Below are 16,415 nucleotides of genomic sequence, written 5' to 3' on the forward strand. Positions count from 1 at the left end.
ATGAACTCAGTAGACCGAAGGGTCTGGTTCCATGCTGTATCTGTAAACTAAACTAGGTAAGGCATTCATTAGATGCAGCTTGGCAACAAAACATTATTTCAATCTACTCGTCTACGAATTCAGATTAAAATCCAAAAAATTGGCTTCTTTGCTGCATTGTCTCAAAACCTTTTATCCTGTTTCCATCTTTACCTCTAACATGAGTAGTTTGAGAAACTGTAGTTATTATTACTGCCTTCAGCCTCCACACCAAAGGTATTCTATAGTCCCATGTCCATGTGCTTCATTATCCATCTACTGAATTCAAAACTTGCATCTACCTTCAGAATCTCTCCAAGTTCACTTGGCTTACGCTGTTCTGTTGTGCTGCAGTAAGCAAGAATTTCATTGTCCTACCTGGGACACATGACACTAACTCCCTTGACTTGACAAATTCTATTCCTGGTTTCTGAGATGGGCCTACAATTGTCAATTATATCACCTATTTTGAATATTATTCTTTTCAAACACTAGCTTGGTTGCTTCCCCAAGCATTTGATGACCACCATTAAGATCACTTTGTCTAGCTAGATGCTAAGCTCATGACACCTTGCAATGCTTCACAATGTTAAGCCGAGGAGAAATGAGGTAACTACTTTATTCTCTTGAGCAATTCTGTACCCACTGTAAACAGTTTTGCCAGACCACCCAAGAACTGTGAACATGCTCAAGCACTAGGTTCATTATCAAATTAAATTTAATCAGCAGTATATAATCCAATTCCAGCCAAATTAATTACTTATGGTATTTCATCAGAACCTAGAGCACTCACACTCAAATGGGGGAAAATACTTGGTAGTGTATCTTGGTACTGCTCAATTAACTGTAAACGCATAACCATTGGGGTTTTCCACCAATATCTAACCAAATTGAACACTCAGTTTAGTATAATTATTGCTTGAACTATGTAATTTGTGCACTTTGCCTACATGGTACCTCAAATCTTTCATTACTGCACAACTGAACTTCATGAAAATGACCTGTTTTCTCTCAAAAAAATATGGGAATTGGAGAAGTTTCGGGTGAAGAGAATGGGTGGGAAGGAGGGACAGAAATTAAGAAAATGTGCTATAAAAAGTGCTGGAGTCTTGAGAACATGGATAGGTGAAGTTTTGGGCCCGGGCTCTTCTTCAGACTGATTGTGGTGGGGGTGTCTCACAGAACTCCTGTCAGAGAAGGAGAAGAACCTCTTCAAAGCAGGCATACCTTGAGATCTCACCGTGGAGCAGTAAAATGTAGAAACAAGGAACTGCAGGTGCAGGTTTACAAAAAAAAGTGGAGTAACTCAGCAGGTCAGGCAGCATCTCTGTAGAACATGGATAGTTACAAAAAAGGACAAAGTGCTGGAGTAACTTAGTGGTTACCTTAAATTGGTCTGTTTCAAAATTCAGACTAACAGTGGCAGGCATGACAAATTTTCCAAAATAAGCAAAAGTCCAATTAGATTTTTACTCTGAATTCAATACTATATTAGGATGGATTATGAGGCATATATTAACATATCTGCTGTCTTGTGCAGATCAGAAATATACTTTGTTGCCTACAATTAAGCCTTCGTCTCAGCAGATTGAATGCCCATAAAGGGACATTTGAAACATGGTCAATCTTATTCTAAACATTACTTTGAAATGTTAATTCAATTATTTAAATTCAATCTCAAGTTGCAATGTCAACATAAATATATGGCCAAAATAAAAAGATTTCAGGGAAAGGCATCATGCAAGATTTGCGATAAAACTATACAAGTAATTTTGAAGTCCTACTTTTAACAATTTAATACTTTCAAGATAAATAATGACACTTTGCATTTAAAGATCGAGACAATTAGATTCTCTTGCACAATCACATGCTAATTTCACATCTTTTAAACAATACACTTTTGGGTACAGACAGAAAGACACTTTAATTGCAGTGAATGTATAGCATTTACTCTGTATAGAGCAATGGCTGTTAACATAATGTGGTAAATATTAAAGTTTATACTATGTAGCTTGATTTTTCCTTAATTTAACTAGGAGCACCTTTAGTTTAATACAATAACTGAATACTAGATTCTCATGTTCTATGGAAGGGAGGGATAATAACACAGGAAACATTGCCAGACAATCTTTTAAAATATCAAAACAACTTGTCAGCATTGGCCACTAAGTATTTAAACAAACCAGAGTTCCTTTCTGAAGAACTCCTTTTGATGCAAGAAATGAACTTAATTTTATTTTATTCTATAATCTCTACTTGCTATGAATTATCAACTCTGGTTTAGCATCTTCCTGATCAGACACAAATTAATGTCACTTTCACAGGAATAAAACATGATTTCCAAGAGAAAGGCTTCAGTTAGCAGTTGATGCATGAACAACAATGTAGATGATTGGTACCAAACAAGTTTCTCTCATCATGAAAATACATTTAGCCATCTAAATATTAAGTAGTATCTATCATTTGGCCTATAAATAGTTCATATTTTGTGCGACATAGGATGCCATTCTGGTCCATGGAGAACATGCCTGATCAGAGCAATTCCCTTCGATATGTTAAAACGGCAATTAATGGCCACACCACTTAATTCAGGTGTGAGCCAAAAAAAAAATGTACCTAGCAATAATTAATATTTGGGAAATGATTAAGGAAAATAAGAGAAACACAAATGTAAGAGCTTAAATAGAGATTCATGCAAGCTGTGGAATAATCTTGAATTGTACAGTGTACCTGTTCTACATCCCATAGCTTCTCTTGTACACCATTTGCCTTCTAAAAGCATGTAAAAAATGGTTTTAATTAATCAGGGTGGAGTTGAATAACATTTTAATTCAGAATCGCTTATTTTTAATGTTTACATACAAATCATATTGGATTGTCGGTTATGTTCTTTGAAAGTAGCTATAAAATAAATCACTTTTCACAATCCATTTGTTAAATCCTGGTGATTTAATGCCATGATGCCAGAATAGTTCACAGCTCAAAAAAACAAAAATACACACTCCAGTGTTGTTTCCGTATTTTCTATTCAAGTCCACAGAAGAACTTGTGAAAGGGAATGCTAGTATGAAATCAATAGGAATCCAAAACCAGAAGGCCTGGTGCAAAATATTTTACAAAGATAACAGATCATAATCAGAAGCCCTCATCTCAGATTTTGGAATAATTCCCACCTTCCAAAATGTTTTCCAAGTAAAAATTGCCATTGATTTTTCAGCAGATTTAGATATCCACATATTTTTACAATCCACAATTAAATAGACCAAAATAGATGCTTTTCTTCTTTATTTCCACTCCAATCCAGAGCCAAATTCAGTTCAGAATTTCTATTTTAACCAGGTTGGTAAACACCCAATTTACCTAATTCAGCATTAGAGCTGCTACAAGTAACAAAAATACCAGGATAAATGGATCACCACATGACTGCAAACATATGCGTAACAGTACAAAAATGTAAGATTACAAAAGCAAAAAAACTAATAGATAGCAGCCCCCTAAAGCCATTTCAGCTTCACGTCATCCTTTGGGTATCAACATCATTTCAGTTTGCTTCATCCTTTGAAGCCTCATCAAAGTTTTCAACAAGATCTACAAGAAATAAGAATCACTGTTAAGACAGCAGAAAATCAATGCCGAATCACTCACCCCCACAATACCCAGCCATTAAGTATCCATGTTTTAATTATCTCATATACCAATACAAAGTATCACCAATGCATGACCTGTTGCCAATGGAAATTCTCATGCTTATTGGTTACTTGCTTATGGTTAAAGTAGAAATCAAACCTACACAGTACGTGTATGCGTAAGAAGTCCTAACCTGTTTTCACGTTTCATGCATCTTGTGTTTTATGACGGTTGGCAGATCAATTTCCCTCCTGGGATAAATAAATTTCTATTGTATCTTTCCAAAAAATTTTTGACTTGCACTTGAGGTAACAGTTAACCCTCAGTTTCACATTACAAATATCAACATTAGCTCATATTTTAATTACCTGGAACTTCATCATCATCATCCTCGCCAGAAGCAAGTGGCGCTTTACTGTCCACAGCTGAAACCAAACAATTTGATTGAAAATGAGCATCACTGCATCATAATTATACCTTAAGCAATCTCTCTTTTAGAAGACAACATAACATTGAAGTGCAGCTTTACTAAAAAGAACGCAGCAGCCTGTGCCAGCACATTGAAAGTAAAATAATGACTTTCCCTGCAGCCCATGTTTAAATTTGTAATTTCAGGTATTAATCCATTATAAATTACTGAACCTGCTTATATCACAGGATCATCCAGACAAATGTATTTGCTTATGAAAAATATCAGATATTGCTCAAGTTCTTGTCCTAAACATTATGGTGCCCTGAAATGAGGGAACTATGTATAAACACTGCTTTATTTTCTACATGGTGAAACCAAAATGTATAAAAATGGTCTTTATTAAAATCTGACAATGTGCACTTTAACCACACGTGATTTTTTCTATTACAAATCTCAAATTGTGTAGTGGCAAACAAAAAAAATGATAGGTCTTTGTCCCCAACATTATGGAGGGCACTGGATATAGGTTGCCATGTTAATATCAATTAATTCCAAATTCCTTTGGTAACTCTCAGAAGTGTTAACCATTATTTTCATGTCGGAACTTCGAGATTTTGCTTTGAATTAACAGACATCAACCAAGGCAAAATGACACAAAGGTGAGTTTCATAAATATTCTAAATTCTTGGCAAAAAAGTGAACGAACTGACAAATAACTTGCTAAAATTCATGCAAACGACATTAATCTATAGAAAATCAGCCTTAATTTAAAAATGGTGAAGAACAAATATGATCAAAGTTCAGCATACTTACGTTGTTTAGGTAGAGATTCTGCCAACCGCCTCAAACTTGTCAGGCTATCAGCACCAAGCTGATTTAAGATACTGGGCAACATCTCAGTCAGTTGTTTAGTTTCTGCGTGTCCTGTAATCGTAAATGTATTTGCAGCAAGTGAAGCCTGAACTTTAGGATTATTAAAATGGATGACTGTTCCCTGGTTTGTGAACATGTTGACCTGCAAGAGATTAAAAAAAATATTTACCAGGTTTCAATATTTAAAAATTTAAAATCAATTTTATATTACTGGATTGTACTTCACAAGGCCCATAATGAGCTCATCTGTGTCTTGACATCCATACATCTGAAAGAGATGATGGTGCGGCTTTGACAGGGAATTGTTTCATCTGTGGTTGTGTTTCCTGCTGTGGCTGACTAGGCCCATTCTTGACAGGCAGATCCTCTGGCAGCTTATAACCTGTAACTGCTGCCTCCTGTGATTTTGTCCCTTGCTGCGATAAGCAATGATGAAGTGTCCTCTCCATTTGGTTTGGCCGCAAGCCTGGGCAGATCATTGGGAACACAGACTTGCCCAGCTTCTGCATTCCCTTCTTGACCTAATAGACTGATACCAGAGGAACGACATGTCTGCTATGTCTGGGGCCTATTTGGTTGCTGGAAGGTTAACGCACGAGGGATCACTTGTTGGGAATCCATCAACAGTGCCTTTGGCTCTCCTGTGCCTTCCCCACAAGGCAGTGGGTTGCTCTTTAACCCATAGCAGCTGGGCCTACAGGTCGCATAGCCGGGGGACAATATCACTCCAAAATCCCCACCCTGTTTTGCCCAGGACGACAGATGGTTCCAGTTACAGTGTGTTGCCACAAGGAGGCTCTGGGGGAGTCTTGATCATACAGAGGTTATGAGATGCTCCTTGACTTACGATATTTTGGCTTTACGATGATGCAAAAGCGACACATATGCAGTAGAAACCGTACTTCGAATTTTGATCTTTTCCCGGGATAGCGATATGCGGTACGATACTCTCTTGTGAAGCTGGGCAACGGCAGTGAGCCGCAGCTCCTAGTCAGCCACGCGATCACGAGTGTAAACAACCGATACTCTAGTGTACTGTGTTGCCAGTGTTTTTTGGGTACAGCTTATTGTGTTATGTGTTTTTGCATCCCATCATGTGCCCTAATTTTACTCACTAATCTTCTATGTGGGACCTTATCAAATGCTTTCTGAAAGTCCAGGTACACTACATCCACTGACTCTCCCTTGTCCATTTTCCTAGTTGCGTCCCCAGATTAGTCAAGTATGATGTCCCCATCGTAAATCCATGCTGACTCGGACTGATCCTGTTACCGCTATACAAATGTGCGGCTATTTCATCTTTTATAATTGACTCCAGCATCTTCCCCACCACCGATGTCAGGCTATAACTGGTCTATAATTCCCCGTTTTTTCTTGCTCGCCTTGCTTAAAAAATGGGATAACATTAGCTACCCTCCAATCCACCGGAACTGATCCTGAGTCTATAGAACACTGGAAAATTATCACCAATGCATCCATGATTTCTAGAGCCACTTCCTCAAGTACCCTGGGATGCAGACCATCAGGCCCTGGGGATTCATCAGCCTTCAGTCCCAACAACACTATTTCCTGCCTAATGTGGATTTCCTTCAGTTCCCCCGTCACCCCAGATCCTCTGGCCACTACTATATCAGGAAGAATTTTTGTGTCCTCCTTAGTGAAGATGCATTGAAACACACAAGATTGTTAAGAGCTTGGACACGCTAGAGGCAGGAAACATGTTCCCGATGTTGGGGGAGTCCAGAACCAGGGGCCACAGTTTAAGAATAAGGAGTAAGCCATTTAGAACAAATACGAGGAAACACTTTTTCTCATAGAGTGGCGAGTCTGTGGAATTCTCTGCCTCAATGGAGGCAGGTTCTCTGGATGCTTTCAAGAGAGAGCTAGATAGGGCTCTTAAAAATAGGGGATATGGGGAGAAGGCAGGAACGGGGTACTGATTTGGGATGATCAGCCATGATCACACATTGAATGGATGGACCAAATGGATGGACCATTGAATGGATGGACCTGGCTCGATGGACCAAATGGCCCACTCCTGCACCTATTGTCTATACCTGTTCAACTCATCTGCCATTTCCTTGTTCCCCATAATAAATTCACCTTTTTCGGTCTTCAAGCGTCTAACTTTGGTCTTAACTAATTTTTTCCTCTTCATATACCAAAATAAGCTTTTACGATCTTCCTTTATATTCTTGGCTAATGTACCTCATCTTTTCTCCCTGTATTGTCTTTTTAGTTATCTTCTGTTGCTCTTTAAACATTTTGCTTCCCGCTCATCTTTGTTACATTGTACTTCTCTTTTATTTTTATACTGTCCCTGACGTCCTTTGTCAGCCACGGTCGCCCCTTACTCCCCTTGGAATCTTTCTTCCTCCTAGGAATGAACTGATCCTGCACCTTCTGTATTATTCCTAGAAATACATGCCATTGATGTTCCACTGTCATCCCTGCTAGGGTATCTTTCCAGTCAACTTTGGCCAGCTCCTCCCTCATGGCCCCATAGTCCCCTTTATTCAACTGTAACACTGACACCTCCGATCTACCCTTCTCCCTCTCCAATTGTAGATTAAACCTGACCACATTATGGTCACTACCTCATTAACCTCAAGTTCCTTTGTCAAATCCAGTTCATTACATAACACTAAATCCAGAATTGCCTTCTCCCTGGTAGGCTCCAATACAAGCTGCTCTAACAATCCATCACAAAGGCACTCTACAAAGTCCCTTTCTTGGGGTCCAGTACCAACCTGATTTTCCCAGTCTACCTCCATGTTGAAATCTCCCATAACAACCACAGCATTACCTTCGCTACATGACAATTTTAACTCTCGATTCAACTTGCACCCTATGTCCAGGCTACTATTTGGGGGCCTGTGGATAAGTTCCACTAGGGTATTTTTACCCTTGCAATTCCTTAGTTCTATCCATAGTGACTCCCCATCTCCTGTTTCAATGTCACCCCTTGCAAGCGAGTGAATTTAATTCCTCACCAACACCCTCTGCCCACCTGTCTATCTTTTTGATAGGAGGTATACCCTTGAATATTCAGCTCCCAGCCCTGGCCCTCTTGCATCGTAAGTTGAGGAGCATCTGTACTTGTAGGGAAGCCTTACACACTCAGTTACCTTTTAGCAAGGTTTGCTATCCAGCAACGTATATATTTACACCTGCGCGCTAGACACGTGCATCACCATGGCTCACACCACCAATTTACACAACTAGTTAATCTAATATGGATTATAAAATGTTGGTTAATCGTGCTGCTGGTCACCATTTGCAACTTTATGTTGAATGGAACCTCAACATTCATGAATTAGAGGCAATTCCACATAGACGGTTTCTACTGTATTATAAAATAAAAGGAAATGCATTCACATCAATTTTAGAAAGACTTTGCATGAACTTCATCCCCTTTGTCCTGGTTACACACCTTACACTTCCTTATCTATGTATCTCCCTCTCCCGACATCAGTCTGAAGAAATGTCTTCACCCGAATCGTCACCCATTCCTTCGTTCCAGAGATGCTGTGTGTTCCGGCTGAGTTACTCCAGCATTTTGAGTCTATCTTAGCATGATATGGTTATCTTTGATCACTTCCCCATCCCTTTTTTTTTATCATCAGGCACAATCATGTGTAAGCATTTTCAATGCCTACTACCAAACAAAATTTCTTAGAAAAGTCACTGTTTTCAGGGAAAGGCAAAATAAAAATTTGGCGATTAAAATTTCCATCGGTCTTTGCCAAAATCAATTATGAATACAACAGCAGGCCAGCCAGGTACTCCCTACTGATTTATTATTAGTTTTATGTTCGTCATGTGTACAGTGAAAATATTTTGTTTTGTGTTATTCAGGTAAATTATACTATGCATGCATTATAGAGTGCAAATAAGGAAACATAGTGAGGAATAGTGTTGTGCTAGAGGAAGTTTGGATGAAAAAAGTGCAAGTCGCCACAAGGTAGCTTGTAAGATCGAAAAATCACCCCTAGCATATAACAGGTCATTCAAGAGTCTGATAACAGCCGAGAAGAAACTGCTTTCAAGATTTTGTATCTGCCTGACAGAAAAAGGGGCAATAGAGAATAACCACGATGCGAGTGGTCCGTGTCCCACCTGCCTGCATTTGGCCCACATCCCTCTAATCCTATCATATCCATGTACCTGTCTAAATGTTTCTTAAATGTTGCAATAGTACCTGCCTCAACTACCTCCTCCTACAACTCGATCCGCACACCCACCGCCCTTTGTGTAAAAAAAGTTACCCCACAGATGCCTATTAGATCTCCCCCCCTCACCTTAACCCTCTGCCCCCAGGCTCTTGATTCTCCTTCTTGGGGCAAGAGACTGTGCATTTAGCCAATCTATTCCTCGCATGAGGAATTGGAGTAAGGTTGGAGCAAGATTAAAAAGTTGCCAACATATACACAATAGCCACTTTCATCCTCAAGACATATTCAAACTGTTAGTTTTCGAGTGCAGTGGAACCGTAGTGCGATTGTTAGAAGGTTCCAGGATGTGCAGTCTAATATGCAAATATATATTGTAATACCTCTTCAATACCAGAAATATTATTCACACCAAGCTTCTTTAAAGAGAACTGGAGCTTTTTGTCATCTGCTGTTGCTGTTCTGTGTACCACCTTCTTCTTCCTGCGAGCTGTACCCTGGTTGCAAAACCAGAAAAGTCACATCAAAATTAATACTAGAAGTTGTTAAACGACTAAAACACTATCAACCATGTACTGAAAATTAACCTCAAATTTAGTAGAGTGTCAACTATACAATTTTCTAAATTTCAGAGTGCAGGTGGCAAGCTTATCAAAGTTAATGGCCAGTGACCAAATTGATACTTGGCAATTCGTAAAGATTTAAACTGAATATTTTGTTCTTGTTGTTTCTTTGCTTCCACAATCTCACCATCACTAAAAGTTATAACAAGCTCCAGATTCTCAGCTTGGACAAACTCAGTGAAATTATGAAATAAAGTTAACTCTTATTTCTTGTGGAAACATGTGCCCAGTGGAAGTCTCACCAGTGTGTCCTTTTCACAAAACTTTCACAATCAGTTTTAAATCTATATGACCAATCTTACTCAGCATGCACCCCTGGAGCAATGATATGGCCCTGTGTGGTACGTGACCAAACCCTTAAAACAATGGATGACATGATATACAGCAACGCCATGCCCCCCAGTGTTATCATCTCTCAAATGTGTCGCATTAAAAAAATATTTCCAAATGTCACAAGACACTTAAGATCTAATATAATAAAATTATTAAAGCGAATAAATAATTATAAAATATATATCTTGGCATTCCTCACTGCCATACAACTATTAATTGAATGGGCTCATAGATCATATGCGAGGTCAAAACATAGTTTGCAGTGCTGCATCAGGACATTTGGAAAAATGGGTGTCGTTGCAACTAACTACTGGATAAGAGCAATACATCCACTGTCACTTTACACACAGGGTGCCTACTTATCTCATATTTTACTAACAAGTGTAAATATGTCATGAAATGCTCCACTTCCTGGTTTACTGAAAGATTGAAGAATAAGTAAAATCCACATCTGACTCTTGGTGGAGCACAAAGAGCAATTACTAAATTAGCGCCGGGAGTTTCAACTGGGCAACGGTAGATATTTCCAAATAATGATTCTACGTCTTAAAAGTTTTTACATTTAGTTTGCATGGCTGTTTAGAACGTTAATGAAATTGATGTAAGAAGTGGAACGATCCAACCCTCAAACTTCAGAAGACTGAACAGAAAACTTCTATTTTCTCTAGGGCATCTATTTTGCCAGATATCTCAAAGCTTAAAGATACTGGAGTGATAAACGCCCATACCGAAACCATGCAATATTTACCAATTTATATTCGGTTTTCATATAGAAATTACACCAAGCATATATTTTTAAATTCCAAAGAATAAGGCACTATCCAAAACGCCAGCATTACCAATAAGTAGAGCTAATAGGACTTGATGTTTCAATCCCTGTAATAAGTCGGCATTCTTGCTATTTGCAGTGGGATTGGAGTGGTGAAAGGTAGGGTAGGTACGCCTTTGGGGTCATCAGATGGCACCCTCCTTCTTTGACGTTTCATTGATAAGCCCACAACATCTCCAGAGGGCTCAACGGTGATACCTGGCGTCCCAGTTACACCCCCCCTCAATTCCATACCCTCCTGTCTTCATCTTGCAGCCCAATTGTTGTCTCTCCTTTTGATCCAAATCCAATTGCTGATTCTTTCTGCAGAATTTGATAATAATTTGATTGCTTGTTGGAGGGAGCGACCCCTCACCCCCATTACTATCCAGAATCTTTCCTACACTTTAACAATCAATAATTTTCTGTAATTCTGCCACTTGTCCAACAGCATCTACAATATGCTTATGTCCTAATATATCACCATTCTTTACTATTATTTAGACAAGGGCAACAGGTCCTTATTTGGCAAACGGGACTCAAACTTGACTCAGACATAAAAATACTGTGTAGATACTGGAAACCACTTTTTCCAAAGATTTGTGGTTAATTATTTACTTATCTCTAATTCTTGTTTGTCATCAATGTTTAACTGACAGCACCCATTTGACATGGGTCAGCCATTTTACCATTATTGAAAACACCCCAAACTTTCTTCATTAAAGAATGTTTCCCAAAATTTTGATTCCATCATTGTAGAAGAAATAATCTTGTAGCCGACTTGATTCAGAGACCATATCATTCAACCATCAGTCATCTGATACGCAACATATTTAAAGCTGAAATAGAAAACGTGAAATATCTTACCTTTCCACCGATTCGTACTTGGGCTTGCAGTTTGGCTAGTTTTTCTTGATTCATTATTGTTTCTTTCATCTGAAACAACAAGTACATAATTTATGAGACTCAAACAAAAATAATCATACTCCCCAAAGGTTTACCTTTATGTTCACCCAACGTCCATTCAAGCTGTCAAAATATGGTCAAATTGATAGCCAAATCATGCAAACATGGAAAATTTGATTTAGATGATCATTCAGCCCATCCTGTCCACTTTGAACAAGAAAGAGCAACTAACTTAACCCCACTTTCCAGGGCTTGTTATGTAACTCTGCAGGGACACGTCCAGGCACATCTATATTGTTGCAATTGTTGATACCTAAAAGAGAGAAAGAGGCTGTAAGTTCCATAGCCCTAGCACTCTCTGGTTGAAACAAGTTTTTATTATCGTTGCTACATTCCTTCCACTAATTATTTCAAATTTATATCCCTTGTGCTAGGTGAGATTTATCAGCCCCCTTTAATTTTTGTACACCTTAATTAAGTGCCCCGTTATTGTCCACAGATTTAACAAAAATAATCCTGTTCTATCCCATCTTTCCACATAACTACAATGTTACCTGGTTTGAAGCTTCTTGTAAGTCTCTTTTACACCTTCGCTAGTGAAATTTCAACTATCTTGCAATGTAGTGACATAGACAATGTACCTGCCATATGCAAACAGGCTTGTAGATAACTAGAACATATCTCCCTTCTCTTCTACTCAATGCCTCATCTGATGAAGGAAAGCATTCCACATGCCTTTTGAATTATATCTACTTGTCCTGCTATCTATGTTTAAGGATCCACAAATGCCTCTGTCCCCACTCTTCTCCATGCCCTCCCATTCCTGGCTTTGCTGCATCTCCAAAACATTCACACAATTTAAATTTAATTTGATATTTTGACTATCAGGCTAACCCTTGATATCCTTCTCAAGGCCAAGTTTATTCGTTTCTTAATTAGCTACTAAATTAATTAGGTCCCATCCACTTTTTTTTAGCAACATCATACATCTCTTCATTTAATCTATCATCTTTAATCTCTTACTAGCCACAGCTGGAACACCATGAAGCATTTCTGTCTTGATTGGTGTTACTAAACATTATTAATTATTCAATTTTATTCAATACTTATTTACTCGCATTTTATAATGTAATTTGCAAATCTACCATAGCTAAATCACTGGTTTGTAGATTTGCTTTCTTGGCTTCTGATTTTACTTCCACTACAATATTCTATATCTTGTTCACTCCCTAAAGACCACATTACTACAGAATTATTAATTAACTGTGTCATCACACAATATTAGATTTTTGGGTAGCTTTCCATAAGGTCTCACATGGGTTGCTGAACAAGCTTGGAGAACATGGAAATTGGGAATAACATTAATCTGATTCAAGTTGCTTAACAGATACAGTACAAGTAAGCAGGCGATCTAAAAATGTAAGCTGTGGACAATGGATTCTGCACGGATCAGATTGTGCATCCCAGCATTTCATAATCTATATCAGCATTAGGTAACAAGGCCTGATGTAACATTTCAAGTGAAAAATGTGCATAGTTAAAAAACGCACTGGGTGCTTTTTTTTTTTTTTTAAAGTGTGAAGAGAGATTGGAAAGTCTTGATGGGCAAAATGAGTCCCTGTCACTGAATGGTAATATGCAGGTGCATTTAAATTTACTGCAAAATGCTGTGAAGAATGTCAAGGTAGAACACCTGTGATCTTACTGAACAACAGAACAGGCTTGAGGGTTCAATCTTATGTTAAAATAATCATTCCCTCATTGGTTTGTCAGAGTCACTGAGATATACAGCATGGAAACAGGCCTACCTTGTGTATGCTGACCAAATTGACCTAGAGGCAGAAAACATGTTCCCGATGTTGGCGGAGTCCAGAACCAGGGGCCACCATTTAAGAATAAGGGATAAGGCATTTATAACAGAGATGAGGAAACACTTTTTCACACAGTTGTGAGTCAGTGGAATTCTCTGCCTCAGAGGGCGGTGAAGGCTGGTTCTCTGGATACTTTCAAGAGTGAGCTTGATAGGGCCCTTAAAGAAAGAGTCAGGGGATATGGGGAGAAGGCAGGAACGGGGTACTGATTGTGGATGATCAGCCATGATCACACTGAATGGTGATGCTGGTTCGAAGGGCTGATTGGCCTACTCCGGTACCTATTGTCTAAATTAGTATTTCAGGCTAGTCCCATATCCTTCTCAACCTTTCCAATCTATATATATATATGAAATAAGATAGCCATATCTTGAAAGTTGCAATTGTATCTGTTTTATAGCTTCCTCTGGCAGTTCATTCCAGATACAGATTACACTTTAAGTGAAAAAATAGTCCTATTAGGTCCTCTTAAATATTTCCCCACTCTGCTTATTCCTTTGCCATCAAGTGTACACTTGGACATCTTAAAATCACCCGTGTCTCCTACACTCCAAATGAAAAAAGTCTCATTCTCCGTTTGTAAACTCATTGATCTAGAAAACCCAGTCTTTTCTTATACATTCTTATTATACACTTTCATACACTATCACTAATTTGCTCAACCTAAATGTAGACTTAAGTTTCCCATTGCCAGATACATGCACTTTTAACTTCCTGATTTAAACTATACCTTACTCCCATTTGGGGATCAATCTACAACTGAACGTTTTTGGTCCCTTACTGTTCCTTTACAAGAAGGCACAAAACATTATCGGCACTGAACTCTGTTCTTGGCACATACTTTTATTATGACAAATTCCCATTATTAATGAGAAGCTAACACAAAGGGAACTGGGAAATCGACTGCAGTCAAAACTGCACAAATACAGCGAAATATAGCCAGTCTGAAGAAGGGTTTCGGCCCTAAACGTTGCCCATTTCCTTCGCTCCATAGATGTTGCCTCACCCGCTGAGTTTCGCCAGCATTTTTGTCTTAACAGTGAAATTTAGATTAGATTAGGCCTAATAGGACTAGTTTTTCAGTTAAAGTGTACTCTGTATCTGGAATGAACTGCCAGAGGAAGCTATAAAAACAGATACAATTGCAACTTTCAAGATATGGCTATCTTATTTCATATATATGGATAGGAAAGGTTGAGATGGATATGGGACTAGCCCGAAATACTAATGTAGACAATAGGTGCCGATCTTCGATGAAAGTGGTCACACTATTAATATAAAGTAGTTACATCAAACACGACCCATTGGTGAAGACCCTTCGCCACCCTGTTGGACCCGGGGTGTAGGGAGGAACTGCAGATGCTGGTTTACACCGAAGATAGACACGAGAAGCTGGAGTAAGTAACTCAGTGGGTCACGCAGCATCTTCTAGAGAGGCACGGTGCGCTTCGGATCGAGGCCCTCCTTCAGCCGCTCGTAAAATTAATATAGAGGTACATAGAACAAATTAATTAAAGATATGTAAAAGATAGATAGATAGATCGGGATTGCGCTGTAACTCTGGTCACTAAGCGCTTGTGGAGGAGATGGTCGTGTAGCTGAGCCGCGGCACCGCACCGCAGCGCCTGGGCCCGTCTCACTGGCAGAAGGACAAGCACGTTCCCTCGCCAACAACCTCCTCTTCTCCCCCCCCCCCCGGCAAACCTTCAGGCACCCAGCCCCCTCGACATTTACCTTGCGCTTCGTCCAGTTGCCGGTGGCGGTACCGAGGGACGGGCGGGCGGGCGGGAGGCTCCGCACTGAGCCGCGGCTGACGGGAGGCGCCACACGAGGAGCGGAGAGGAGCGCAGCAAGATGGCGGCTGGAGAGAGAGGAAGGAGGGGACGGATGTGACCACGTGACGCTGCTGGCGGGGAGCGGAAGGAGAGAGGAGGCGGGGCCAGGCGGCCTGGCCTGAAGATGGGGCGTTGCACGTGTAGATGGGAGCTGGTGTATCTGGTGAAGGGAGAGAGGGATAGATAGATAGATAGATAGGTAGATAGATAGATAGATAGATAGATAGATAGATAGATAGAGAGATAGAGAGAGAGATAGATAGATAGAGAGAGAGATAGAGAGAGAGAGAGAGGGAGAGAGAGAGAGAGAGGGAGAGATAGAGAGATAGAGAGAGAGAGAGAGAGAGATAGATAGATAGAGAGAGAGATAGAGAGATAGATAGATAGAGAGATAGAGAGATAGAGAGATAGAGAGAGAGAGAGATAGAGAGATAGAGAGAGAGAGAGAGAGAGAGATAGAGAGAGAGATAGATAGAGAGAGAGAGAGATAGAGAGATAGATAGATAGATAGATAGATAGGGATAGATGGATGGATGGATAGAGAGAGATGGATAGAGATAGAGGGATAGAGAGATGGATAGAGGGAGATAGATGGATAGAAAGAGGGATTGGATAGAGAGAGATAGATGGATAGAGAGAGATAGAGGGATAGATAGAGAGATAGAGGGATAGATAGAGATAGAGAGATGGATAGAGTGAGAGATAGATAGACAGAGAGAGATAGATAGATACATACATAGAGAGAGACAGGATAGAGAAATAGAGAGATAGAGAGAGAGAGATAGAGGGATAGAGAGAGAGATGGATAGAGAGATGGATAGAGAGGGATAGAGAGATGGATAGAGAGGGATAGAGAGATGGATAGAGAGAGATAGATAGAGAGAGAGAGATAGATAATTTAACATGCAAAAAGAAAACGCATCTGAAGCTAAATTTA

General features: G+C 39.5%; 1 protein-coding gene and 1 non-coding gene across 4 annotated transcripts; both read right to left on the minus strand.

The window, feature by feature from the left end:
• Positions 1 to 2,827: 2,827 nt before the first annotated feature.
• btf3 (basic transcription factor 3) lies at positions 2,828 to 15,499 on the minus strand. 3 transcript variants are annotated; one of them, XM_055632150.1, is made up of 7 exons: positions 15,378 to 15,471; positions 12,005 to 12,085; positions 11,734 to 11,802; positions 9,486 to 9,599; positions 4,871 to 5,072; positions 4,014 to 4,070; positions 2,828 to 3,606 (listed from the first exon to the last, which is right to left on the minus strand). In XM_055632150.1, exons 3-7 carry the CDS (start codon positions 11,800 to 11,802, stop codon positions 3,560 to 3,562), a joined length of 489 nt encoding a protein of 162 aa, XP_055488125.1. In that variant the 5' UTR covers positions 12,005 to 12,085; positions 15,378 to 15,471; the 3' UTR covers positions 2,828 to 3,559. The 3 variants fall into 3 exon arrangements, with proteins under 3 accessions (XP_055488125.1, XP_055488124.1, XP_055488126.1); XM_055632149.1 differs by lacking the exon at positions 12,005 to 12,085 and having other exon boundaries at positions 15,378 to 15,499; XM_055632151.1 differs by lacking the exon at positions 15,378 to 15,471 and having other exon boundaries at positions 12,010 to 12,030.
• Positions 10,656 to 10,783, minus strand: LOC129695981 (small Cajal body-specific RNA 24). Its single transcript, XR_008723266.1, has one exon. It is a non-coding gene; the product is annotated as a small Cajal body-specific RNA 24 (non-coding RNA).
• Positions 15,500 to 16,415: the final 916 nt, after the last annotated feature.

This window comes from Leucoraja erinacea, chromosome 3 (assembly GCF_028641065.1).
Source record: "Leucoraja erinacea ecotype New England chromosome 3, Leri_hhj_1, whole genome shotgun sequence".
NCBI classification, from domain to species: domain Eukaryota; kingdom Metazoa; phylum Chordata; class Chondrichthyes; order Rajiformes; family Rajidae; genus Leucoraja; species Leucoraja erinaceus.